This window comes from Pelodiscus sinensis, chromosome 24 (assembly GCF_052426305.1).
Source record: "Pelodiscus sinensis isolate ZL-2025 chromosome 24, ASM5242630v1, whole genome shotgun sequence".
NCBI classification, from domain to species: domain Eukaryota; kingdom Metazoa; phylum Chordata; order Testudines; family Trionychidae; genus Pelodiscus; species Pelodiscus sinensis.
Window position 1 is genome coordinate 25,079,312 of NC_143075.1, and position 26,707 is coordinate 25,106,018.

Genomic DNA, 26,707 nt, shown 5'->3' on the forward strand with positions numbered 1-26,707 from the left:
GCTACAGCGAAGGCTGCTGAGTTTGCTCAGTTCGGTGCCCATGCTCAGTGCACCCAAAGTCGCAAATCTGGAGCAGTTAAAGCAAAACGCGGGACAGTGCAGCACTTTACAGACTCACACGATGGTTTAGTAGGGGAGGAGCTTTTCTTCCACTGTTTGATCTGAGGCCGTGGGTCTGGCCCACGAAAGCTCCTCACCTAATAAACCATCTTGTGAGTCTCTAAAGTGCTGCATCGTCCTGCGTTTTGCTTCAGCTGCCCCAGACTAACCCGGCTGCATCTCTAGCACTGGAGAAGTTGGTGTTTCTGTCGCTGCAGCCAACAGGGATTCCCCGGCCGGGAGCTGAGCTCTGCGGCTCTGCGGCTCCAGCCGGCGCGGTCCCCAAACCCGAGACTGGCTTAACGCTCGTGGCTTTGCTGTGGGGACTGTCCTAGGACCCCGTCCCGCAAGGCTGGCGGCTCCTCCCGCCTCTCGGGCCGGGCGAACGCGGGCGGGGCTGGTTCCATCGCCAGGCGTCTCGGAGCCCCCGGGGAGCGCGGCCCCCGGCCAGGCGGAGCCTCCGCGACTCCGGCGGCGGAGGCAGCGGGAGGAGAACCAGCCCCGGGCCGCAGCACGTGGGCTCCGCTCCGCAAGCGGGGAAGGACCAGCCCCCCCCCCCGGCCCGACAAGTGCGGGGGGAGGCGGCTAACGCCCGGCTAATCCCGGGAGCCCGCCCCCCCTCGGGGTGTCCGTCTGTCCCGCCGCGCGGAGACCTGAGCGCGGGGGCGGAACAATAAAACGGGGCTGCCCCGCGCTGCCCGAGCGGGAGGAGAGACGCCCCGGTGATGGGCTCCTGCGTGTCCCGAGGTGAGTTGGAGGGAGACTCGCGCCTGCCAGCCCAGGGATTGTCTGCTTCCCATCCCCCACCCGACGAGCCCGCTCCGGGGGGGCCTTCGGACGAGGAGTCGGGAAGTGGCTTTGTTCCCTGCTAGCCCCGTGTGTAGCCTGGGCTGGGGGCGCACCTGGCCCGGGGCATTTCGCTTTGGCTCCCTGGGACACTAGCTGGAGCTTTCCACATGTGCTGGGTAAAACCCCCATGCTTGGGGCATAAACAGAGGGGGCTGGGCCGGTCATCCCGTCTGCGCCCACAAGGGGGTTCTGGCACCTCTGGCTGAAATAGCTTTTTCCGCTCGCTAGCAGAGATGGAGGCATAATCCCCCCAATCTCCCTCCCAGCACAGCCTCCTGGCATCCATTCACTTCCTGCCAGCCCTGGTCCTAGAGTCTTATCAGCCATGCACAGCCAGGGCAGACAAGGACTCTGCCAAGGCAGCTCCTGGCTTGCTGTGCAGATGGCCGGGCACCATCTTCCAGCCCTGGGCCAGAGACAGCTCACCACAGCTCTAGGACAGGTACTCCTGGAGGAGCAGGCAAGAAAGGGAGGCATTTGGTGCTAGGTGGGAAGCCTGGGAGAAGTGAAGGTCATCAAGCTAAAGGCCCCTATTGTTTGCATCATTGAGATTGGTGGGATTACTCCTGATTTACGCCAGCATACAGGAGATCAGAATGGGGCCGAGAATCTCTCTCACACATTGCCCCAGGGTGATTTCAGATGGGGCAACAATCCTGCAGCAACCTGGCTCTGGAGGTTACAAAAGTGGAGGCAGCATTCTGGGTTGTAGTCCCACAAACTTGGCCAGTCCTCAGCTTTCACATGCAACTTGTGTTGAATGTAACCCAGAGTCATGTTTCCTAAGGAATATTTGCCTGTAACAGAGGCTTTCATCCAAAAAAATGCTTTTCAAAGCAATTTGTAATGATTGTTTTATCCCATGCTGAAATGCAGCCACTTTTGGGGTGCGGTGTTCCCAGGGGCCAATAGGGCACATCACTATGGACATGGGGACTATATGTAACTGTACACTGGGACTAGTCTTCCTGTGCCAATGAGACCTTCAGTCTCTGGGATTCCCACAATGCACAAGGAAAGCTGGTGTTTGCATGCTTTCCCTCTGTATTACTGGGCTGCTTTGAATAGTGAAAGGTTGGAACCTATTTGGTGACGGGGACAGGTGGGCAGAGCCCATCAAAGCAGTGGAAGGACCTCAGGTGACGGAGGGGCCACAGGGCCCAAAAATCAACTGAATACTGCAGACAACAAATGAACGAACAGGGACAGGGGAGCAGGTCATGGGGGCAAAGCAAGGGATTTACAAGGGGACGTGGAGCTGAGGACTCCAGCATCCCCCGTGCTGAGGAGGCCACGGAGACAATGGATGCTGCCTGAATGGACAAGGGTTGGGAAAAAGGCTCCCACTGGCAGACACCCCACTCCCTGTCCAGCTCCAGCCATAGGGAAGTTGATGAGGAGGCCTTAGGCCCTCATGGCACTGGGATGGGAAGGGCTTAGAGGGGAGGTGTGGAGAGAAAAGCAGCCAGGACAAGTGTCAGGCTTAAAGCAATAGGGAATTCTAGGTAATCATAGCACCTGCGCAGCAACATCTTTCACACTCCTCTGCCAACGTTCCCTCGCCAATCCGAGGCAGCCCTCTGTGTGGGCAGGGCCCTCAGGGACTTGGCTTCTTTCCTGAAACCTGCCACTTGTGCAGATAATATCTGGGATGTGGAACTCAGCCCCATAGGAAAATTCATGCCACATCAGCCCTGAGACAGCACCAGGGTTTGTCAGGATTGAGTTGACCTGAATTCAGTCTGGGCCCCTGGCAGTCCTTTACAAATCCCAGGAGACACTGAAGGGCCCGATTCTCCAGACAGCTCCTCTCCAAGCAGGCCTGTTGTAAAACGGCCTAGACAGGCCCTTGTAGCTACATGTCTTTATGTCAGTAGCAGAGGGACAGCAGAAGCCAGCTGGGCCTCACTTAGGTCACATGTTTGATAAACCACTCAGGTACAGGCAGATTAGGGACTTGTAGGGCCCTTGGGCCAGCACAAGTGGGGGCCTCTCCCTACCTCTTCCATCTCATTTTGCCCCGCTCGCCTTCTGGAGAAATGGCAGCAGGATTCAGCTGTAAAATGGGTCAGGCATAGGCTTGCCAGGTGTCTGGTATTCACCCGGACAGTTTGGTATTTTCAGCTCCTGTCCGGTAAAAATATTCAGAGAATACCGGACACCTAAAATGTTCCTTGTTCTCCATCCATCACTACTGAGAACAGCCTCTCTCCATCCTCTTTGGAACCCCCTTCAAGTAGTTAAAGGCCTGTATTAGATCCCCACTTACTCTTCTCTTCTGCAGACTAAACAATCCCAAATCCCGCAGCCTCTCCTCATAAGTTATAAGAAGGGGACATTTATTCTCCAAGGGCCATTAGCATCAGCTTGTGGCATCCTTCCTTGGATGTGGCATTGTGAAGCTGGGCAAGTGGCCCCATTGTACTGGTGTGTGTGACTCGCCATACAGAACCATTGGTTACCCTTAATAATGTTGGAAATGGCGGAGATGCTCAATGACTTCTTTGTTTCGGTCTTCACCGAGAAGTCTGGTGGTGTGCCTAAGGTAGTGAATACAAGCAGAAAGAGGGTAAGTTTAGAAGATAGGATACACAAAGAACAAGTTAAAAATCACCTAGGAAAGTTAGATGTCAGCAAGTCACCAGGTCCTGACGAAATGCATCCCAGGATACTCAAGGAGCTGATAGAGGAGGTATCTGAGCCTTTAGCTATGATCTTTGAAAAATCATGGCAGACAGGGGAGATTCCAGAAGACTGGAAAAGGGCAAATATTGTGCCCATCTATAAAAAGGGGAATAAGAACAACCCAGGAAACTACAGACCGGTCAGTTTAACGTCTGTCCCAGGGAAGATAATGGAGCAGGTAATTAAGGAAATCATATGCAAACACTTGGAAGGTAATAAAGTGATAGGGAATAGCCAGCATGGGTTTGTGAAGAACAAGTCATGCCAAACTAATCTGATAGCTTTCTTTGATAAGATAACGAGCCTTGTGGATAAGGGAGAAGCGGTGGATGTCATATACCTAGACTTTAGTAAGGCATTTGATACGGTCTCGCATGATATTCTTATTGATAAACTAGGCAAAAATAACTTAGATAGGGCCACGATAAGGTGGGTGCATAATTGGCTGGATAACCGTAGTCAGAGAGTTGTTGTTAACGGTTCTAAATCCTGCTGGAAAGGGATAACAAGTGGAGTTCCTCAAGGGTCTGTTTTGGGACCCGTACTGTTCAATATCTTCATCAATGATGTAGATATTGGGATAGAGAGTACGCTTATTAAGTTTGCAGATGATACCAAACTGGGTGGGGTTGCGACTTCTTTGGAGGATAGGGACATAATTCAAAATGACCTTAGCAAGTTAGAGAAATGGTCAGAGGTAAACAGGATGAGGTTTAATAAAGAGAAATGCAAAGTGCTCCACTTAGGAAGGAACAATCAGTTCCATACATACAAGATGGGAAGCGACTGTCTAGGAAGGAGCATGGCGGAAAGGGATCTAGGGGTCATAGTGGACCACAAGTTGAATATGAGCCAACAGTGTGATGCTGTTGCAAAAAAAGCAAATATGATTCTAGGTTGTATCAACAGGTGTGTTGTAAGCAAAACTCGTGAAGTCATTCTGCCGCTCTACTCTGCACTAGTTAGGCCTCAGCTGGAGTACTGTGTCCAGTTCTGGGCGCCACATTTCAAGAAAGATGTGGAGAAATTGGAAAGGGTACAGAGAAGAGCGACAAGAATGATTAAAGGTTTAGAGAACATGACCTATGAAGCCAGGCTTCATGAACTGGGCTTGTTTAGTTTGGAAAAAAGAAGATTAAGGGGGGACATGATAGCGGTTTTCAAATATCTAAAAGGGTGTCACAAGGAGGAAGGAGAAAATTTGTTCCTCTTGGTTTCTGAGGACAGGACAAGGAGTAATGGGCTTAAAGTGCAGCAGGGGAGGTTTAGATTGGACATTAGGAAAAAATTCCTAACTGTCAGGGTGGTCAAATATTGGAATAAATTGCCAAGGGAGGTGGTGGAATCTCCCTCTCTGGAGATATTTAAGAACAGGTTAGATAGACATCTGTCAGGGATGGTGTAGACGGAGCTTGGTCCTGCCTTGAGGGCGGGGGGCTGGACTCGATGACCTCTCGAGGTCCCTTCCAGTCCTATTATTCTATGATTCTATGATTCTACTGTCTGCAGAGCCTGTTAGGCGGAGGATGCTGACTAATGCCAGGCAGCAAGGTCTCTGCCTGCTGGGAGCCTGGGGGAGAGTTGTTGCTGAGGAGAAGGATATGTAAACAAAAGCTCTAGCCGGCTCATTATCACTTGCTGCAAGGTGCTGCTTGCAAAGGAGTGATGAACAGGGAACAGTAAAACACACTGGCATATGCCCCCGCAGGAAGGGGGGGGCAAAGCTGGAAAAGGGACATGGCATAAAATGTAAAGAAGATTCGTAACTCCTACTTCTTTCTGGCACTTTTCAGCAATGGATCTCCAGGCAGTATACACATGCAGGCAGTCTCATTAATCTCATTTTACAGATAGGGGAACTGAGGCAGGAGAGCCAGGATGGGACTTGCCCAAGGTCACCCAGCAGCAGAACTGGGACTAAAACCCAAGTCTCCAAAAGCCCAGGCCTGTGTTCATGCTTCTAAGCCTCCTACATTGAGAAAGTCTCCCCTTCATCGCTGACATCTTTTCCAGAGTGAGTAACTATCCTGGGACACCCTGCGCACAGCCCACCTCTGCTAGGGAGATTTTCTGGGTTTGCAGGGAGCCTGGCACGACGGGGTCATGGTCCGTAGTTGGGGCTTTCATAATAAAAACTCCTAAAAAATCTAATTCAGCTAAGCTGCTTAGAGAGCCATCGTGTAGACCCTATCTGAGATGGTTCAAGGAGTCCTCATCTGTTTGGTCTTCACCAGTTTCCAGAAGGTTGACCTGCTTTCAGGTCCAATATGGCCATCTTACTATCCACATCCTGGAGTCACTTACAACAGCTTTGCACCAAATATTCCTCCAGGACCCCGGCATGGGAGTTCTGCAATAGAGGATGGGAGCTAAAGCCCCTCTCAGGACTCAGAAAACCCTTTATTTCAAGGCACTTTTCTGAGCAAAGTCAGACTTGAAAGTGACTGTCCTGCCTGCAAGCGATTCCTCCCCGCCACCAGAAAGCCAGGTGCATCAGACTCAAAGCTGTGGAAGGAACACAAGGGCTTCTGGCTGAGGAAGCTTCCAGAGTTTGCAGCAGGGCACAAGAGGGCACTGAGCTGAACACACATCCCAAGGGTGCACTGGATGTGAGAGTTTGGTTTGTAGGCAGAAGTGCCAATGGCTGCTCAGGAACTGGGGATAAAAGAATTAAAATCTGCTGAGAAGACAATGTAGCTGCACCCTGGATTTGCAAAGGGGATGCGAATGTTAAATGGACATTGAAATCAGATGGAAAGCACCAAGGGATGCAGGGCAGAGCTTACTTTGAAGAGCATCCTGGCAACTCTCTCAAGAAGTAAGATAGGCACTCGACATGGCTTTACTGTCTCTGTAGCCAGGACTCCCATGGCCTGGCCAAACCTCAGCATGAAGGGTTGTTCTGAGCCTGCCTATATTCCCTGTGTGAAGGGACATCTAGGTTCATATACAGACTGAGGCTCTGTTTAGACTAGAATCAGGAAGGTGTAAGCCAATGTGTAGAGAAGACCATGTGCCTTCAACATGTGTTAAACTGGCTGAGCTAACACCTTCCAAAGCCAAGTCTAGACAAGGCCTTTGTTATCGCACCCATCAGCTCCTGGCCCTACCGTGCAGCATGTCACACTGCGGTCAGAGGTGCAACTGCAGCTCACATACACATACATGCACTAGCTTTGATCTCCCTAGCATGGCTCAAAATAGCCATGAAGATACCGTGGCAAGGGCTTCAGTGCAAGCTGTACCAGGCCCCTGGATATGTACTTGCATTTCTAGCCCATGCCGGATCACAAAACTAGGGCAGGTACTCCCTTGCCTGTAGCAGTGCCCACCCCTGCTAGGTTAAAAAATCATGAGCCAGGCTCACCAGAAATCATGAGATGGGCTTTAAAACCCAGGGACTACCTAAAATAATAGCGGTGGGGCTCTTTTTATTTGCCTTCTGCCTTTTGAGCCTGTAGAGTGCATGTTTTGAAGCTTTCTCTGCAGCTAGGAGGACTAGACATGTACTTTTGCTTTAAGAACAAAGGCTGAAATCATCACGGATTGCACACGACACATCCAGAGCCCCAGCTCCTGGCTCTGTGGAAAATGATCATTGCTATGAGATTCATGACAAAATCATGAGAGCTGGCAATGCTGCACCTGCCTGCGCTGTGCCACGAAGGTGTGGGAACTTGCTGCCACCATCAAGTGCATAAAGCTGTGAGGGTCTGTCTACACTACCCCGCTAGTTCGAACTAGGAGGGTAATGTAGGCATACCGCACTTGCAAATGAAGCCCGGGATTTGAATTTCCCGGGCTTCATTTGCATAAGCGGGGCGTCGCCATTTTTAAAACCCCGCTGGTTCGAACCCCGTGCCGCGCGGCTACACGGGGCTCGAACTAGGTAGTTTGAACTAGGCTTCCTATTCCGAACTACCGTTACTCCTCATGGAACTAGGAGGGTAGTGTAGACAGACCCTGAGTCAGCGACCAGGGAGCTTGTGAACAGGAGCAGCAAACAGGGAGTTTTGAGAGGGAGTTTAGAGGGGGAGGTTAGAGGATGCTAGTTTCTTCTGACCTTCTTTAAGCAGAACTTTTATAATAATCTATATTCCAGACATTTAAAAAGAAGCCCAGTTTATAATTAAACTTTTTCATAAGAAAAATGGAGACAGAAGCCCAGCAGCAGAGTGGGGGCTATCCTGTTTATTGTGTCGAGTGTAACATGTATGATTACCTGCCCGGTGGGCGGGTGGCGTATGTGTGCACCCGTTGCAAGGAGCTCCTGACCCTCAGAGACCAAGTTCGGGCTTTGGAGGCCAGGGTGGCTGAACTGGAGGAGCTAAGGGAGGCAGAGAGCTATGTTGATGAGACTTTCCGGGACACTGTAGCACTGTCCCACCTCCAGGCTGAGAGCCCCAGTGCTCTTAAGGAGGATGAAAGTCTCAAGGGAACAGAGCATTCAATGGGAGCAGAGGGAAACCATCCCGTAGTTGGGACCCCCCTCCCAGAGGATGTTGCGGTATCCTCTCGCACTGAGGATACCTCTGAGGGGGAGGGAATGCCAGTTAGGAAGAGGCAGGTGTTAGTAGTGGGTGATTCGATTGTTAGAAACATAGATAGTTGGGTTTGTGCTGACCGGGAGAACCGTATGGTCACTTGCCTGCCTGGTGCGAAGGTTGCGGATCTCTCGAGGCGTCTAGACAGACTTCTGTGTAGTGCTGGGGAGGAGCCGGTGGTCGTGGTACATGTAGGTACCAATGACGTAGGGAAGGGTAGGAGAGACGTCCTGGAGGCCAAATTTAGGTTGCTAGGAAAGAGACTGAAATCCAGGATCTCTATGGTGGCGTTCTCGGAAATGCTTGCAGTTCCGTGCGCAGGGCCAGGTAGGCAGGCAGAGCTTCAGAGTCTCAATGCGATGAGACGATGGTGTAGGGAGGAGGGGTTGGAGGAGTGGGTTAGATTTATCAGGAACTGGGGACACTTTTGGGAGAGGGGGAGCCTATAGAGGAAGGATGAGCTCCACCTAAACCAGGGTGGAATCAGACTGCTGGCACTGAACATTAAAAAGGCCGTAGAGCAGTTTTTAAACTAGGAGATGGGGAAAGCCATTAGGTGGGGAGAAGCACGTAAATCAGAGGGAGACTTCTCTTAGAGGAGAATCCATTGATAGAGATTCTCTAGGCTGTAGTCAGAAAGAGAGGAGGGGAGAGGACAAACAAGGGGCCAGAGCAGACAAACAACCACATACAAAGGAATCTAATACATCAGGGAAGGGCAGACAAATGAACAATGGCTAATTTGTAAAGTGCTTTGTGAACGAGTTCGTCCCTCAGGGTCAACTATAAACTAATCTTACCACAGAGAGTTAAGCATAAGCAGCCACCACCAAGGCCGGTGGCCCTTTTATTACGCACGTTCGTGCTTACACCCGAGCCGGATCTGGCGGTCAGCGGAGTAGGGGGGTTCGGGCCCGCCCCCTCTCCGAACCCCGGCCCAGGGCCCTAAAGGCAGGGACCCACGGTCCCTCCCTAGCGGATGGGGGAATGCCCCAAAACACACCCGCTCACGGGCTCCACGACCCCGCCCTGGGCCGCTTCCTACTCCACCAGGCCTCCCGGCCCGTCTCCCTTGACATCTCTTGCCTCACCTCTCCCTCCTTCTCCCCTCCTCCAGCTCCGTCCACCGCGCTCCCCTGCACCGTGCCGACCCCGGGTTTAAATCCCCCGCCGGCTCCATTCCCCCCTCCGCGTCACTTCCCCTGCGACGCCTCCCAGCCACCCTTCCCCCGTGACGTCATCCCCCTGCGCCTCACCGGCCCCTCCCTCTTGGGCCCTGCCGGTCGGCGCCTTCTGCCTCCCGACGCTCCCCGCGCCGGCTGCCGGCGCGTTCCTGCATCCCGAAGCGGCGGGCTGGGCCGTGCTCTCCACCCCCCAGTGTGTCCGCCCGGCGCCTCCCGGCGCGCTCTCAGTGCGGGGCGGGAGTGCCCCGTCACATGCTTCTACACAAATGCTAGAAGTTTGACTAATAAGATGAGTGAACTAGAGTACCCGGTATTAAAGGAGGAGATTGACATAATAGGCATCACAGAAACCTGGTCGAATGAGGAAAATCTGTGGGACACAATCATACCTGGATATAAAATATATCGGAAGGATAGAGCAGGCCGGGTGGGTGGCGGAGTGGCACTGTATATGAAAGATAATGTAGAATCAAATGAAATAAAAATCTTAAATGAATCAATATGCTCAATAGAATCGCTATGGATAGTAATCCCATGCTCCAATAATAAGAATATAGCAGTAGGGATATATTATCGACCACCTGACCAGGACAGCGATACTGACATTGAAATGCTGAGGTAGATTAGAGAGGCTACCAAAATAAAAAACTCTATAATAATGGGGGATTTCAATTATCCCCATATTGACTGGGTACATGTCACCTCAGGAAGAGATGCAGAAATAAAATTTCTCAATAGCTTAAATGACTGCTTCTTGGAGCAGCTGATACAGGAACCCATAAGGGGAGAGGCAATTCTCGATTTAGTCCTGAGTGGAGTGCAGGATCAGATCCAGGAGGTAACTATTACAGGACCGCTTGGGAATAGTGATTACAATATAATAACATTTAACATTCCTGTGGTGGGAAGAACACCTCAGCATTCCAGCACTCTGGCATTTAATTTCAAAAAGGGAAATTACACAAAAAGGAGGAGGTTAGTTAAACAGAAATTAAAAGGCACAGTGACAAGAGCCAAATCCCTGCAAGCTGCATGGAAACGTTTTAAAGACACCATAACAGAAGCCCAACTTAAATGTATATCCCAAATTTTAAAAAAACACAGTAAGAGACCTAAAAAAGAGTCACTATGGCTTAACCACCATGTAAAAATATAATCCCGAATGATTGGAAAAAGGCAAATGTAGTGCCCATCTTCAAAAAAGGGAAGAAGGACGATCCAGGGAACTATAGGCCCGTCAGTCTCACCTCGGTTCCTGGAAAAATCATGGAAGGGATCCTTAAGGAATCCATTCTGAGGCACTTGGAAGAAAGGAAAGTGATTAGGAATAGTCAGCATGGATTCACCAAGGGAAAGTCGTGCCTGACCAATCTGATTAGCTTCTATGACGAGGTAACAGGCTCTGTGGACATGGGAAAGTCAGTGGACGTGATAGACCTTGAGTTTAGCAAGGCTTTTGATACGGTCTCCCACAATATTCTTGCCAGCAAGTTAAGGAATGTGGATTGGATAAATGGACGGTAAGATGGATAGAAAGCTGGCTGGAAGGTTGGGCCCAGCAGATAGTGATCAACGGCTCAATGTCAGGATGGCGGTCGGTTTCTAGCAGAGTGCCCCAAGGTTCGGTTCTAGGACCAGTTTCGTTCAATATCTTTATTAATTATCTGGATGAGGGGATGGATTGCACCCCCAGCAAGTTTGCGGATGCCACTAAGCTAGGGGGAGAAGTAGATACGCTTGAGGGCAGAGATAGGGTCCAGAGTGACTTAGACAAATTGGAGGATTGGACCACAAGAAATCTGATGAGGTTCAACAAGGACAAGTGTAGAGTCCTGCACTTGGGACGGATGAATCCCAAGCATAGTTACAGGCTGGGGACCAACCAGCTAAGTAGTAGTTCTGCAGAAAAGGACCTGGGGGTTACAGTGGATGAGAAGCTAGATATGAGTCAACAGTGTGCCCTTGTAGCCAAGAAGGCTAATGGCATATTAGGTTGCATTAAGAGGAGCATTGCCAGCAGATCCAGAGATGTCATTATTCCCCTTTATTCGGTTCTGGTGAGGCCATATTTGGAGTATTATGTCCAGTTTTGGGCCCCCCACTACAAAAAGGATGTGGACGCATTGGAGAGGGTCCAGCGGAGGGCAACCAAAATGATTAGGGGGCTGGAGCATATGACTTATGAGAAGAGGCTGAGGGAGTTGGGGGGATTTGATAGCAGCCTTCAACTTCCTGAAGGGAGGTTCCAAAGAGGCTGGAGAGAGGCTGTTCTCAGTAGTGACAGATGGCAGAACAAGGAGCAATGGTCTCAAGTTGTGGTGAGAGAGGTCCAGGTTGGATATTAGGAAAAACTATTTCACTAGGAGGGCAGTGAAGCACTGGAATGGGTTACCTAGGGAATTAGTGGAGTCTCCATCCCTAGAGGTGTTTAAGTCTCCGCTTGACAAAGCCTTAGCTGGGTTGATTTAGTTGGGATTGGTCCTGCCTAGCACAGGGGGCTGGACTTGATGACCATCTGAGGTCTCTTCCAGCTCTATGGTTCTATGATTCTGTAATTCTATGATAAAAGAAGCAATGAGGGACAAAAAGGCATCTTTCAAGAACTATAAGTCCGATCCCAGTGGGATAAATAGAAAGGAACATAAACACCGTCAAATTAAGTGTAAAAATGTAATAAGAAAAGCAAAAAAAGATTTTGAGGAACAGCTAGCCAAAAACTCAAAAAACAATAGCAAAATGTTTTTTAAGTACATTAGAAGCAGGAAGCCTGCTAAAAAAACCAGTGGGTCCCCTAGACAATCGGGATACAAAAGGAGCAATCAAGGACTATAAAGCCATTGCGGAGAAGCTAAATGATTTCTTTGCATCAGTCTTCACGGCTGAGGATGTTGGGGAGATTCCCAAACCTGCACCGTCCTTTGTGGGTGATGAATCTGAGGTACTGTCCTGGATTGAAGTGTCATTGGTGGAGGTTTTGGAACAAATAGAAAAACTTAACGTGAACAAATCACTGGGGCCAGATGGCATTCACCCAAGGGTTCTAAAAGAACTCCAATGGGAAATTGCAGAACTGTTAACTGTGGTTTGTAATCTATCCTTTAAATCGGCTTCCGTACCTACTGAATGGAAGAAAGCTAACGTGACACCAATATTTAAAAAGAGCTCTAGAGGTGATCCCAGCAATTACAGACCAGTAAGTCTAAGGTCGGTACCAGGCAAATTAGTCAAAACAATAGTTAAGAATAAAATTGTGAGGCACATAGAAGAACATAATTTTTGGGGCAAAAGTCAACATGGTTTCTGTAAAAACATGTCTTACTAATCTATTAGAGTTCTTTGAAGGGGTTAATAAACATGTGGACCAGGGGGATCCAGTAGATATAGTATACTCAGATTTTCAGAAAGCCTTTGACAAAGTCCCTCACCAAAGGCTCTTGTGTAAATTACATTGTCATGGGATAAGAGGGAAGGTCCTTTCATGGATTGAGAACTGGTTAGAAGACAGGAAACTAAAATAAGGAATAAATGGTAAATTTTCAGAATGGAGAGGGGTAACTAATGGTGTCCCCTAAGGGTTAGTCCTGGGACCAATCCTATTCAACTTATTCATAAATGATCTAGAGAAAGGGGCAAGCAGTGAGGTAGTAAAGTTTGCGGATGATACTGAACTGTTTAAGATAGTCAAGACAGAAGGGCTGTGTCTAGACTGGCCAGTTTTTCCAGAAAATCAGCCGCTTTTCCGGAAAAACTTGCCAGCTGTCTACACTGGCCGCTTGAATTTCCGCAAAAGCACTGACGATCTCGTGTAAGATTGTCAGTGTTCTTGCGGAAATACTATGCTGCTCCCATTTGGGCAAAAGTCCTTTTGTGCAAAACTTTTGCGCAAAAGGGCCAGTGTAGACAGCTGAGATTTGTTTTCTGCAAAAAAGCCCCAATCGCGAAAATGGCGATCAGGGCTTTTTTGCGGAAAAGCACGTCTAGATTGGCACGGAGGCTTTTCCACAAAAAGTGCTTTTGCGGAAAAGCGTCTGTGCCAATCTAGATGCTCTGTTCCAAAAATGCTTTTAATGGAAAACTTTTCCGTTAAAAGCATTTGCGGAAAATCATGCCAGTCTAGACGTAGCCAAGCAGACTGTGAAGAACTTCAAAAAGATCTCACAAAACTGAGTGATTGGACAACAAAATGGCAAATGAAGTTTAATGTGGATAAGTGTAAAGTAATGCGTGTTGGAAAAAATAACCTCAACTATACATATAGTATGATGGGGGATAATTTGGCTACGACAAATCAGGAAAGAGATCAGGAAACACAGTGTGCTGCGGCGGTCAAAAAAAGCAAAGAGAATGTTAGGAATTATTAAGAAAGGGATAGAAAATAAGGCGCAGAATATCTTACTGCCCCTGTATAAAACTATGGTACGCCCACATCTTGAGTACTGTGTACAGATGTGGTCTCCTTGCTTCAAAAAAGATATTTTGGCCTTGGAAAGGGTTCAGAAAAGGGCAACTAAAATGATCAGGTGTTTGGAACAGGTCCCATATGAGGAGAGACTCAAGTGACTGGGACTTTTCAGTTTGGAAAAGAGGAGACTGAGGGGGGATTTGATAGAGGTATATAAAATCAGGAGTGGTGTGGAGAGGGTGAATAAAGAAAAGTTCTTCATTAGTTCCCATAATATAAGGACTAGAGGACACCAAATGAAATTAAAGGGTAGCAGGTTTAAAACTAATAAGCGAAAGTTCTTCTTCACACAGCGCATAGTCAACCTGTGGAACTCCTTGCCAGAGGAGGCGGTGAAGGCTAGGACTATAAGAGAGTTTAAAGAGAATCTAGATAAATTCCTGGAGGTTAGGTCCATAAAAGGCTATTAGCCAGGGAGTAGGAATGGTGTCCCTGGACTCTGTCTGTCAGAGGCTGGAGATGGATGACACGAGACAAATCACTTGATCGTTGTCTTCGGTCCACCTTCTCCGGGGCACCTGATGCTGGCCACTGTTGGCAGACAGGATACTTTGGTCTGACCCAGTACGGCCGTTCTTATGTTCTTATCCCAAAAGTAAGAAACCAAACAAACGGGAGGACACTTGAAACCAACCCCTGGGGCACTGCAAGCTCTTTTTCCCAAAAAACCTTGAAAAAGAGAAGAGAAAAACAAGCTGCAGTCTCTGGCAGTTGACCCCTCAGTCAGAAGCCTGCAGATATACACAGACAGATTTTCTACAATACAAGTGTCTTGTACCTCGGTATCTTCGGTGGTCTGAACTGTCAGTGTCAGCCTCGTCTGCTCAGGGTTGTCCTGGCGCGCTCCTGACAGGACCTCTACTCCGTCGGTGATGATAAACTTTTGGCTGTGTGCATAACAATCGGTACTCCCTTTATCTAGAGTGTTAGACCCCGTGCACTTGGGTCAACACAGTAGATCTCTGAGAGGCCCCGGAAATGACAGATGCAGGCAAGGTTTGAAATCAATCGAGCAAGTTTATTGTCAAATGCGAAGCTCTACCAGTTGGTAACAGAAATCAGTACAATGTTACACCACTGGGCAGTATGGCCCACGTTGACAAGGTACCAACACTGGGCAGGCCTATTGCCATATAACAGATATTAACAGCAGTTAGTCTAAGTTAAGCTACTGTGCATTCTGTAAGTTTAGACAACGACACCTGCCGTTCAGGCACCTAGTGCACCCCGCCCCCCAAGGTCGGCCGGAGAGCACCCTCTGCGGTGTCCTTTTATAGACAGGTATAAACAACTTACATCATTTCTTTACGTACCAGGTTACCACCCTCTGTTGCCTAGTTACCACCCCTCACCTTACGGAAGGAGGGCTTACTTACTAGCCTTCATGCTGTCAATCTCGACCCAGTCCTGAACCTAGGTCGATATGTGCATTAGTTTTTGGGGAGTCTTTGTACCAAGACATTTCTTATTAAGATGTTCCGCTACTCCCCTTCAGCCTGTTGCTGTTTTCATGTTACAGGCCTCTATTTAGGCTTGCTGACTCCATGTTACTGACTCTCAACTTACTACAAGAAGAATCAATCAATACCAGTTAATTAGAATTAAAAAAACCTTTTATTATCAAAACAAAACTACAGTTGCAAGCATAGTAAATTGGCTAGGTGGAAAGAGCCACAATTTGATATATATACTCAGGGAAGGTCCCTGGGCTGTAATACTTAGTTACAAAAAAGAAAAATAATTAGCCAGCTTAGACATGATTTCCAAACCCCCAAACAAGAAAAACAATAAACCTTGACATATTATCTAAACCTTGGTGTTCCTCATAAAAATTATTGTTTGGTGTTCCTCAGTCTTAAAAAGTTTAAGAAACACTGATGTAACCTTTTCCCTACTTACACATTTCAAGAAGTCCATTCTTGGAGAGAGAAGCATCTCCCATCTCCCTCAATATCTGGGAGAAAGTGCTCTGATCTCAAACAAAGAAGAGAGAGGAAAACCCTCTTTTCCAGTTTGAAATTTCTACCTGCATGGTTATTGGCCCAAACTCCCCTCCCCCTCTGGTAACACCTTTGCTAGGTACCTGAGTTAACCCCTTAGGGTATGTCTACACTACCACCCTAGTTCGAATAGGGTGGTTAATGTAGTCAATCGAAGTTGCAAATGAAGCCCGGGATGTAAATATCCCGGGCTTCATTTGCATCTTGCCGGGCGCCGCCATTTTTAAAGCCCTGGTAGTTCGGACTCCGTGCCCGCGGCTACACGTGGCACGGAGTAGGTAGTTTGAAATAGGCTTTCTAATTCGAACTACCGTTACTCCTCGTGGAACGGTAGTTCGAATTAGAAAGTCTAATTCAAACTACCTACTCTATGCCGCATGTAGCCTCGGGCACAGAGTCCGAACTACCGGGGATTTAAAAATGGCGGCGCCCGGCAAGATGCAAATGAAGCCCGGGATATTTACATCCCTGCTTCATTTGCAACTTCGATTGACTACATTAACCACCCTAGTCGAACTAGGGTGGTAGTGAAGACAGACCCTTAGTTACCAGGGGTGTGTCTAGACTACATGGCTCTGTTGACGGAGCCATGTAGATTAGGCAGAACGGCAAAGGGAAATGAAGCTGCAATTTAAATAATCGCCACTTCATTTAAATCAAAATGGCCGCCGTGCTGTGCCGATCAGCTGATTGTCAGCACAGCGCGGCAGTCCAGACAGGGATCTGCCGGCCCCAGAACCCTTCTTCAGCAGATTGATTGGCAGATCCCCGTCTAGACTGCCGCACTGTGCCGAAAATCAGCTGATTGGCACAGCGCGGTGGCCATTTTGATTTAAATGAAGTGGCGATTATTTAAATCGCAGCCTCATTTCCCTTTTTCATGTAAACTAATCTACATGGCTCCGTCGACGTAGACGAACCCCAGGTGCTGGTCAGCATTCCTCATCATGACAGATGGGGAGGCAGGGATCAGCCCGGAGTAGCTCTGTCAGTTTCCCCTGCTGGATGGCACTGCCCCACAACGCACTCTAGGCTAGGAGCCCAGGAATGTAGCTGAACCTCTGCCTAGCAAATCCCTGGGAGGGGGTGGGGGGGGACTGAGGCAGAACTGGTTATGCACTTGAGTGTCGAGCATTGCCTGGGAAAGACATGGCAGCACAAGTCCCTGCTTCACACTGCTCCGGGGGGGCTTGTGGAGGTGTCTTGTTGCTTCTTGTGAGTAGAGAAAGAAGGCTGTAAAAGGCTTGTTTCCTAATGCTGTCCCTGAGAATTGTCTACTTGTCTCTGCTTTTGCTAGCAGGCCCTTTGGAGACCCTAGAGATGGAGGCTGTCCACTCTCTTTGGTCCTCAGTTGCAGCCCAGAAGGTGTAAGGGCTTTAGCAAAGACACGTTGGTTCCCCAATAGTTTGCCACGGGTTGGAGTCAAAGGCATGTTTAACAAAAGCAAACCTCACAGAGTCTCCTCCCCATCCCAATCAGCTTGAGTATCACAGTATGACCAGGTCTCCAGCAAAACCTAATGTCACCAAGGAAGCCCAGTGTAGACAAGCCCTGAACTTTGAGGCTGTGTCTACACTGGCACCCTTTTCTGGAAAAGGAATGCTAATGAGACAAGTCGGAATTGCAAATGCCGCGGGGGATTTAAATATCCCCTGCGGCATTTGCATGAACACGGCTGCCGCTTTTTTCCAGCTCGGTGCTTTGCCGGAGAAAAGCGCCAGTCTAGATAAAATCAGGAATAAGGGATCTTCCGGAAAAGGCTTTATTTTCTGAAAGATCCTGTCTAGACTGGCGCTTTTCTCCAGCAAAGCCCCGAGCTGGAAAAAAGCGGCAGCCATGTTCATGCAAATGCCGCGAGGGATATTTAAATCCCCCGCGGCATTTGCAATTCCGACTTGTCTCATTAGCATCCCTTTTCTGGAAAAGGGTGCCAATGTAGACATAGCGGGCTCATCTACACTGGCCCCTTTTCCGAAAGGGGCATGCTAATTTCACAGGTTGTAATAGGGAAATCCACGGGGGATTTAAATATCCCATGTGGCATTTAAATAAAAATGTCCGCCGCTTTTTTCCGGCTCTTAGAAAAGCCGGAAAAGAGCATCTACGCTGGCCCCAATCCTCCGGAAAAAAGCCCTTTTCCGGAGGATCTCTTATTCCTACTTCAAAGGGCTTTTTTCCAGAGGATCGGGGCCAGTGTAGATGCTCTTTTCCGGCTTTTCTAAAAGCCGTAAAAAAGCGGCGGACATTTTATTTAAATGCCGCGGGGGATATTTAAATCCCCCGTGGATTTCCCTATTACGACCTGTGAAATTAGCATGCCCCTTTCGGAAAAGGGGCCAGTGTAGACGTAGCCAGCCTGAATGTAAAAAAGCACCAAATAGAAAAACTCCAAGGCTGCCTTCCAGGCTTTGTGTGTCTGTCCCGGCATCAAAGGGCCCAAGGCCCAGTTATCTTTCCATATGCAGGTCACCTTGAGGAACCAGACCCAGCACAGGGGCTCTTGCATCAGCTTTAGCCTTTGTCCCCCTTCTCTGTTGCTTTTCACCTCCCAGCCTGTCTTCCTGATCTGTTCCTACTTCTTGCCTGGATGTGCAATGTATGTTGTGAACAATAAATGCTGTGGCCTAGCATTTTCTATGAAGAGCCCTCGGTTTTAAAATTTGTTCCCCTCTTGGTCCAAATTACTCCAAAGGTGTTGATCTACCAGGAATACTATTGGGTGCATGGTCCTTATGGATGGACTTAGTGATGGCTGGGGATGTCTGTGATGGCTCAGGTATTTCTCCTCTATTTGACTGACCTGGCTTGTGGCTACAGGCTCAGAGTTGTTGCTGGGTTTGCTGTCTGATATATTGATTGTATGGACCAGGTATGTCAGTTGCCACTCAGAGCCTAAAGGGCAGGTGTTTTCTCGTCATCATCACCATCATCATCATCATCATCATCAAGCTGCCCACACCAGTAGGGGCATAGGGCAAGCAGTCCAGTTTCACCCATCCTGCATGCATTTCCCCCCAGTTTGTACATTCAGATGCAATCACATTGCTTCAGCTACTTTTGGGCTGCACAGCTGCCCCAGGTTGGCCTCTGACCCTCCTGCCCTGGAACTGCCAAAGAAACATTAAGGGGGCCTATTATCAGGCATTCATTGAAATGTTCCAGATATGTCCATCCTTTCTTCTGTAGCACTAGTGTTATAGGCAGTTTTGCCTGGCCTGGGATCTCTTCATTGCTGATTCTGTCAGTCGGTTTCATGTTGAATATTCTGCAGGCACCTGCACTGAAAGCTGTTTGATTTGCACTGGGGGGACTTATTATTTTTCCAGGACTTAAGATTTTGGGTTTAAAGTTCTTGTGTTTGGTGTTCTTGCTGCTTGCATTGGGCTTCCATCCCACACTGAGTTTGTGACATCCGGCATTGCCATATCTATTTGGCACTTCCTATCAAACATGCAGTCAGCAGTATGAGGAACTATGCTGCACAGCTAAATAAATATAACATAAAATAACCCCATAAATTATCAGCATTTATTATCTGCACTGAGGCAGGGCCTAGAGGGTCCAGCCCCTTGTGCTAGGTGTTCCTCAGTCTTAAAAAGTTTAAGAAACACTGTTTTAGTCCATAGATCCTGTTCTGTCTCAGGGCACTGTATGATTATGAGTCATCAGTTAACGGCAGATGTGACTGACCTTTTCTGGATAGGGCTTTTGTTTCACTCTTTCTTGGGTGAGTTCTTTTGCAGGGCTCACTCATAATTGTTCTTCTGCTATCAAGGTGGTGTTGTCAGCTGGTCACTGAGGGTGAATCTACACAGCAGAGGTATTTTGGAATAACTGACTTTATTTGGAAATAACATTGTCCGTGTCTACACTACACGCAGTTATTTCGACATAATGTCAAAATAGTGTCAAGCTGGAGAACTTCTTACTCTGTCTCCTGTAACCCTCATTTCACGAGGAGTACGGGAAGTCGGAGGAAGAGGGCTCTTTCTTGGACTTCCTGCTGTGTAGACAGTGCCAAAAGCCGAAATAAGCTATTTCTACTTGAGCTACATAATTGCCATAGCTCAAGTTGCATAGCTAATTTTGGCTTTAATCCTGCCTTATAGATGTGCCCTGAGACAGACTGGCATCCCGGACTGATCCCACTGACATTCACACTTTTAAATGAGATTACAGACATATATCTAGTGTGACGGACCGGGCCGTGTCTGGGCACAGCTGAGGGCGTCCGCTCAGGGCGAACTGCTCGAATCCGGGGCTACTTACAGCCCCCGACTGGTGACCTCTCCACACAGGCCACAAACCAGTCCCACAGAGCGCTTCAGCAACCTGCCTGAAGCCTCCCGAGCAAAACCCCTCCGACACCCCAGCAATATCCGTGCCCCAGATGGCCCCGGGCCTCATACACAGGTGGGGGGTCCTAGCACCCAATCCCACCTACCCCGAACAAGTTCTGTCCGGTTCCCAGAAACCAGCCACAGATCCCTGGTCAATTTACCCTCTGGACCTTGCCCACAAATCACGCTGGGCCAATCCTTTAGAATCTATATCTAAAGGTTTATTATTACAGGAAAGAAAAGCATGAGAGTAAGGTTATTAAAGTACAGTACGTTACATGCACCGAATCTCCCAGTCCTCGATGCAGGCTCTAGCAGAGATGTTACAGCTGCTGGTTTAAAAGTTCTTATTGCACATCCTACGATCAGGATGGGTTCACAGGTCTTCCGGGCTCTTCAACCCCTACAGTGCTGCCTCTGGGATGAAGTGCTGAGCTGAGAACAAAATGGCATCGACCACATGGCCTCTTTATACCCCCTTCCTGGCATCTTCTGGTCTCAGCCGGTCACCTGGTCCTCAGCCTCTCTCTGCTGGCCGCTCTTAGATGTCCGCCTTCATGCTTTAGGTGTGTCTTTGGGCCATCAGGTGCCATTGTTCCACAGGGCTTTGCTACTCAGCCTGTCCATAGCAATGCTTAACCACATTCCAAGAAATATTCAGCTTCCACACAGATTACAGATCTACACACACAGACATTATATACTCACATAAACAGTGTACACAGGTTCAGAAAACAACAAGCTCCCATTCAATACCCCACATGGCTCCCTTTCATACCAATTTCTGGGGCCAACACCCCCACCTAGGGGTGCAGCAGCGATCTGGCTGCTTCCCTCCAATTCAGTAATGTGACACCTAGCTTTAGAGTTAAGGGAGTACAAAGTTTAAAATGAGGTTTCAGTTGCAATATGGAGGCACTTTAGTTACAATGTACTGACAATTTAAAATGAGGTTTTAGTTACAATGTGTATTTAAAAAGTTACAATAACAGATTCTTCAAAGGCAATTCTTAACAAATTTCTAACAAATTCATCCAAAAGTGATTAACTTTTATAATTCTAAAATTCTATTAAGAAAAAATTGGTCCATAGTTCATAAGGTTACATAACGTTATATGGTAGCTATAATTCATTAAAAGGTCGATTCCATACATCGTGGACTCCTATGATGCACTGTGGTGGCATAGCAGGTGAAACCATGGTGCCTCATGAGAGATGTAGTCTGGTTGAAGAGACTGTCATATAGAGGAGAATGGGGACATGAAGCAGCTGTACTACTACAAGGTACCAAAGCAACAGTTCAGAACTGAAAGTTTTGAGTTTCAATTCTGGACCTAAATTCTGAAATTCTCCATCTCCCCTGACTCCAATATTCCAGCATCTTTTCTATAACTGCTCTGTAAACAGGCAACCAAGCAGGGTCACCAAGCCCAGTCCAGCCCTCTCTCACCCATCTCTTTTCTCCTTTGTTGCAGAATTCTTCACAAGTGCCCAGAAGGAATATTCCATCTCCAGACACAGCAGGCAACCAGCGTGTTCTCCTTCTGCCCCCCATGAGAGCCAGGAAGTGCCTGCATCCACCCTGGGGAAGGACAACTGCAAGGTAACCAAAGAGCCAGGGTCCAAGGCAGTCATTGCAAAATGCTACAGGAGCATGCAAAGGGTGTGTTGTGGCCTCTTCCAATGGTTTGGCCTCTGTGAGAACTGGGTATTGCTACTAGCTATTAGCCTTGCCTGCCTTACTCCAGAAGAACCTGGGTTCAAACCCAGCTGATGACCTGCGAGGGTGGCTGCTATAGATGAACTCTAGTTGCTGTTCAGCAAACTAACCATGAGGTATTTGGTGGTGACTCGGTGCCCTGATTTTATAGGGACAGTACCAATATTTGGGACTTTTCTTATGTAGGCATCTATTCTCCCTCCTGCACTCCTGGTTTTTCACACTTGCTATCTGGTCACCCTACATAGTTGGTGGTGGGGAGTTGAACATTTCCCTGCACCCTGAAAGGTCCCTGTGCAAGTTCCCTTGGCATGGAGGGTGGACGACTCAGGCAGGGGAGCCAGGCGCCCTTTCATGAGATGATGAAAAGGCTGTTCAGCAGTTTGGTGCCTCAGGAAAGACCAAGTGGCCAAGGATCCCTATTGCTTGTGCTTGGCAGCCTCCTAATGGGCCAAGTTATTGTAACATCTAGGATCCCAGCCATGGCTCAGGACCCCATTGGGCGAGGCACTGTACAAATCTTGAACATAATGACAGGTGCTGTTCCAAAAAGCTGACAAGCTAAAGCCATGGGGCCCTTCCCCACATGTCAGCACTGGCAGCAGTACGTTACCGGGGCATGCCAGGGAAGCTGCTGCTACCTGACCAGCCCAGCTCTGGGTTCCAGGCCTGTCTATCCAGCACCATTCCTATAAAAACAGTGACATGGAATGAGTTTAGTGGATAGGGCCCCTGCCTGGAAATCAGGATACTTGGGTTCCATTTCTAGCTTCACCACTAACCTGCTGTGTGGCCATAGGCACTCACTTTCCTGCTGTGTGCCTCAGTTTCCCCATCTGTTCACCTGCATTAGAGGTGAAAAGTGCAATATCAGAGCCTGGAGTTGTTGCTACCACTCAGTACAGTGACTCTATCCCAGGAAGATCCAAATTAAACAGCATGGAAAGAACATGGGGGTTGAAGTGGTATAAAGTTTTCATTGGCTGACATTGAGGGCATTGTGTGGGTCATTCCAAACTGCTTCCAGTCTGTCCTCCATACCACATCAGGCAACTGCCTCTTCTGTTTCTATGTTTTAGGAATTTTAAAACCCCAACCTATTGGTGCCTCAGTTTCCCATCAGTAAAACAGATAGGAAAACCAGATGGATTTCTGCTGGGACCCTCTGCAGGTCAGTGTGGGCTGGTTGCCCTGAGGGTGCTGAGCTCCTGGGAGAATGGAGGGCAGGTGTGGATGGAGTGTACCCTAGTGGATGCGTGTGATGGTCCCTATGCAAGAGGCTGCCATGGCGGGAGGGGTCCAGGCTGGAAGTCCCTGGAGAAATGTGGCAAGTGGAGGGGGTTGGTTCAGGGTGATCAGCATCATCCGGCCTTTGTCCAGTTCCATGTACATAGGGAGGCTGTGGGGAGCTGCAAAGCTGGCACAGGGTCCCTTCACTGAGTGGGATCAGTGTGCGTTCATGGGAGAGCAAGGTCCTGCAGGCCCTTGTCATCACAGGGATCCATGCCAGGCGAGAGCCAACCCCGCAGACTGGGTGTAGTTGGGAAGCGCTTGGCAGACACTGAGCCTGCCCCCTCCCCCTTGTGCATCTCTGAGTTTTGTAGCAACAAAGCTAAGTCTCCTCACCAGCCTGCAGGCTGGGAACTTGCAGCTTTATTTAAGTGCATCACACCAGAGCATCTGTGCTGAGGATTGGGACTAAACCAGAGTCCGCAGGGAGCATGGCTCCATCCCATAACAGTCTGTGTAACCCGGATAACTCCTTGATGCCTACAGTCATCTCTGGAGTCACCAGCACAGACTTGGCACCACTAGACATGGTCTCCCTCATGAGTCACAGTAGGTGCTGCCGATCCATCTTTGTATCATAAGTCCTGAGTGTCCAGGGACTGCTGGGCCATCTGGGGGACCGCACCCTGGCAATCTCCCCTCTGTTTTCCTGGGTCCCCTCCCCCAGCGTGGGGCTGGCTGAGGGTGCTCAGCTCTGTCTCCCTGCCCCAGCCCATCTTGCCCACCTTTGCTTCTCTTCTCCCTCTGCAGAAATGTTTCAAAACATCCAATGGGACGCTCTCTGATGCCAAGTCTGGCTCGAGTGGTTACAACGTGATGGCCCTGGCAACCTCCTCTCTGGTGGGTAAGTAAGGGTCAGTGTTTCTTCCCACGGCTCCCCTTGGCTGCAACGGAGCCAATAGGAGCCACAAGGCTGCATGGCTGCGGCTCCGGGAAGTAAACAAACTGGCGCAGCCAGTTAACTGGTTTCTCAAAGTGGCCTCGCTGGTAAAGACCATCCATCCCTCCTGCCTGGCTCCATCATCCTGTAGGGCGGCCAGCTTTCTACTCCCATAAAGCCAAGCACCCCGGCCCCGCCCCCTCTCACGTCATCCCCTTCATTCTGTCTGTGGCTCTTCTCCTGCTCACTCACTCACTCATTTTCATAGAATAATAGGACTGGAAGGGACCTCAAGAGGTCATCGAGTCCAGCCCCCCGCCCTCAAGGCAGGACCAAGCTCCGTCTACACCATCCCTGACAGATGTCTATCTAACCTGTTCTTAAATATCTCCAGAGAGGGAGATTCCACCACCTCCCTTGGCAATTTATTCCAATATTTGACCACCCTGACAGTTAGGAATTTTTTCCTAATGTCCAATCTAAACCTCCCCTGCTGCACTTTAAGCCCATTACTCCTTGTCCTGTCCTCAGAAACCAAGAGGAACAAATTTTCTCCTTCCTCCTTGTGACACCCTTTTAGATATTTGAAAACCGCTATCATGTCCCCCCTTAATCTTCTTTTTTCCAAACTAAGAAGATGGGCTGCCTCAGGGGTTTGAGATGAGGGAGCAGGTGAGGGCCCTGGATGGGGCTGCGAGCTCCAGGGTCAGGCTGGGGAGGAGAGGTTTGGGGTGTAGGAGGGGCTCTGGGCTGGGATCCAGGGGCTCAGAGGGGGATCAGGGCTGGGGCAGGGGGTGGAATGAGGACTCTGGATCAGGGTGCAGGCTTTGAGGTGAGGCCGGGAATGCAGGGTTTGGGGTTCAGGAGGGGGCTGGTGCCAAGAGTTTCAGAGAGTGGGATGGGGATCAGCTTTGCAGGCTCCAGGCAGCTTCCACAAGCAGTGGCCTGTCCCCTTTCCCACATGGAGGCAAGGTCAGGCCCCCTCTGCAGGTGCTGCCCCCACCGTGCCCGTTGGTTGTGGTTCCTGGCCCATGGGAGCTGCAGAGCTGGCTCTTGGGTGGGGGCAGCATGTGGACTGAGCCCCTTTGCTGTGCCTGTTCATAAGAGCAGAGAGGGGACATGCCACTGCTTACGGTAGCCACACAGAGCCAGGGCTGGCAGGGAGCCTGCTTTCGCCCTACACGTCGCTGACCTGACTTCTAGTGGTCCAGTCGGTGGTGCTGACTGAAGACCCCAAGGTCCCTTTTCAACCAGGCTTCTGGTCAAACAACAGACACCTGGCAACCCTCTCACTGGGCTGACAATTGCCTAGCACAGACTCCCAGAGGAGGCCAGAGATCCAGCCACAATCCCAGGCAGCAGGCGGCAGCTTCCCCTCAGGGCTTGTGGCATTCCTCAACCAAATGGAGCTGGCATGAGCTGGAGCTAGGGCCAGATCCCAGGAGGGGCTTGATCCCATCCCCTCTGAGGGCAGGTCCAGAGGTCCCTTTGAGTAGACAAGAGCCCTGGGAACAGAAAATGGATCCACACAGACCCTGCGATCCTCTCTGATTCCCAGACTGACTGACACAGCCTGCCCTTGGGTCACCGCATGGGAAGTTCCTAAGTACGGCCTAGGGGAGGGTCATGCAAACCCTTCGACAACGCCATCAGGCCTTTCAGATCTGCCCCTCCCTCCACAGCTCAGCTGGCACTTGTGCCAGGCCTGGAAGAGGCTAGCGCAGCCCATAACCACAAGCAGACCCCTACCCCCCCCCCCCCCAGCATGCTACAGGCCAGGCCAAGGGGATCTAATTGTCCCCACATGGGAGATGGAAGGGGAGGGAACGGGGTGTATCAGCTTCCAGCAGTCACCAGCGTAATTCATTGTGGGTATGTCTACACTACCCCGCTAGTTCGAACTAGGGGGGTAATGTATGCATACCGAACTTGCTAATGAAGCCCGGGATTTGAATTTCCCGGGCTTCATTAGCATAAAGCCGGCGCCGCCATTTTTAAAAGCCGGCTAGTGCAAACCCCGTGCCGCACGGCTACACACGGCACGGGCTAGATAGTTCGAACTACGTAGCCATTCCGAACTATCTGTAACTACGTAGCCATTCCGAACTATCTGTACTCCTCGTGCACCATGTCTTGATGCATTGATCGAACTGGTCTGAATCCCACCCACTTCAGCCCAGCTCCTCCCTCTCTCTGCTTTAGGATTAGTCCAGACCATAAAGGACCACATCACCAAGCCCCCGCATGGTTCACGGCCGGGTGGCCCACCTCATCGAGTGGAAAGGCTGGAATGCCCCCCCGGCAGGCTGGGAGCCGTGGCTGACAGGGGAAGAGCACTATTCCTACCTCACAGATGAGCCGAGGTGTGTGTGTGAGAGAGAGGTACCCCCTAAAGGGAGGGGACAGAGCACTGCAGTTGCTGGGCACTGGGGCATCCATTGGTGAGCAGTGCCCATGCATTTGGCACATCCCTTAGCTGTCTGCTGAATAGCAACCAATGCAGAGAACTCCTAGCCCTGCTCCAGATAGAAATCACTCAGAGCTCCGCTGCCACCCTAGGGCTTTCCACTCCGCGATCCTTGTATCACAACTAGCTGCCATCGCAGAGCTGTTGGTACCTTCCTCTCGAGCAGGGAGCTGGTCACGGCTGGAGA

At 49.6% G+C, this 26,707-nt stretch overlaps 1 protein-coding gene across 1 annotated transcript in view; it reads left to right on the forward strand.

Moving 5' to 3' along the window:
* The first annotated feature begins 238 nt into the window (after positions 1–238).
* Positions 239–26,707, forward strand: part of FAM131C (family with sequence similarity 131 member C) — a 30,300-nt gene continuing 3,831 nt past the window's right edge. Inside the window, 5 exon segments of the mRNA XM_089773026.1 lie at positions 239–846; positions 21,639–21,766; positions 23,924–24,017; positions 26,256–26,292; positions 26,294–26,424. Coding sequence (XP_089629152.1) covers positions 825–846; positions 21,639–21,766; positions 23,924–24,017; positions 26,256–26,292; positions 26,294–26,424 — 412 coding nt within the window. The 5' untranslated portion in view covers positions 239–824.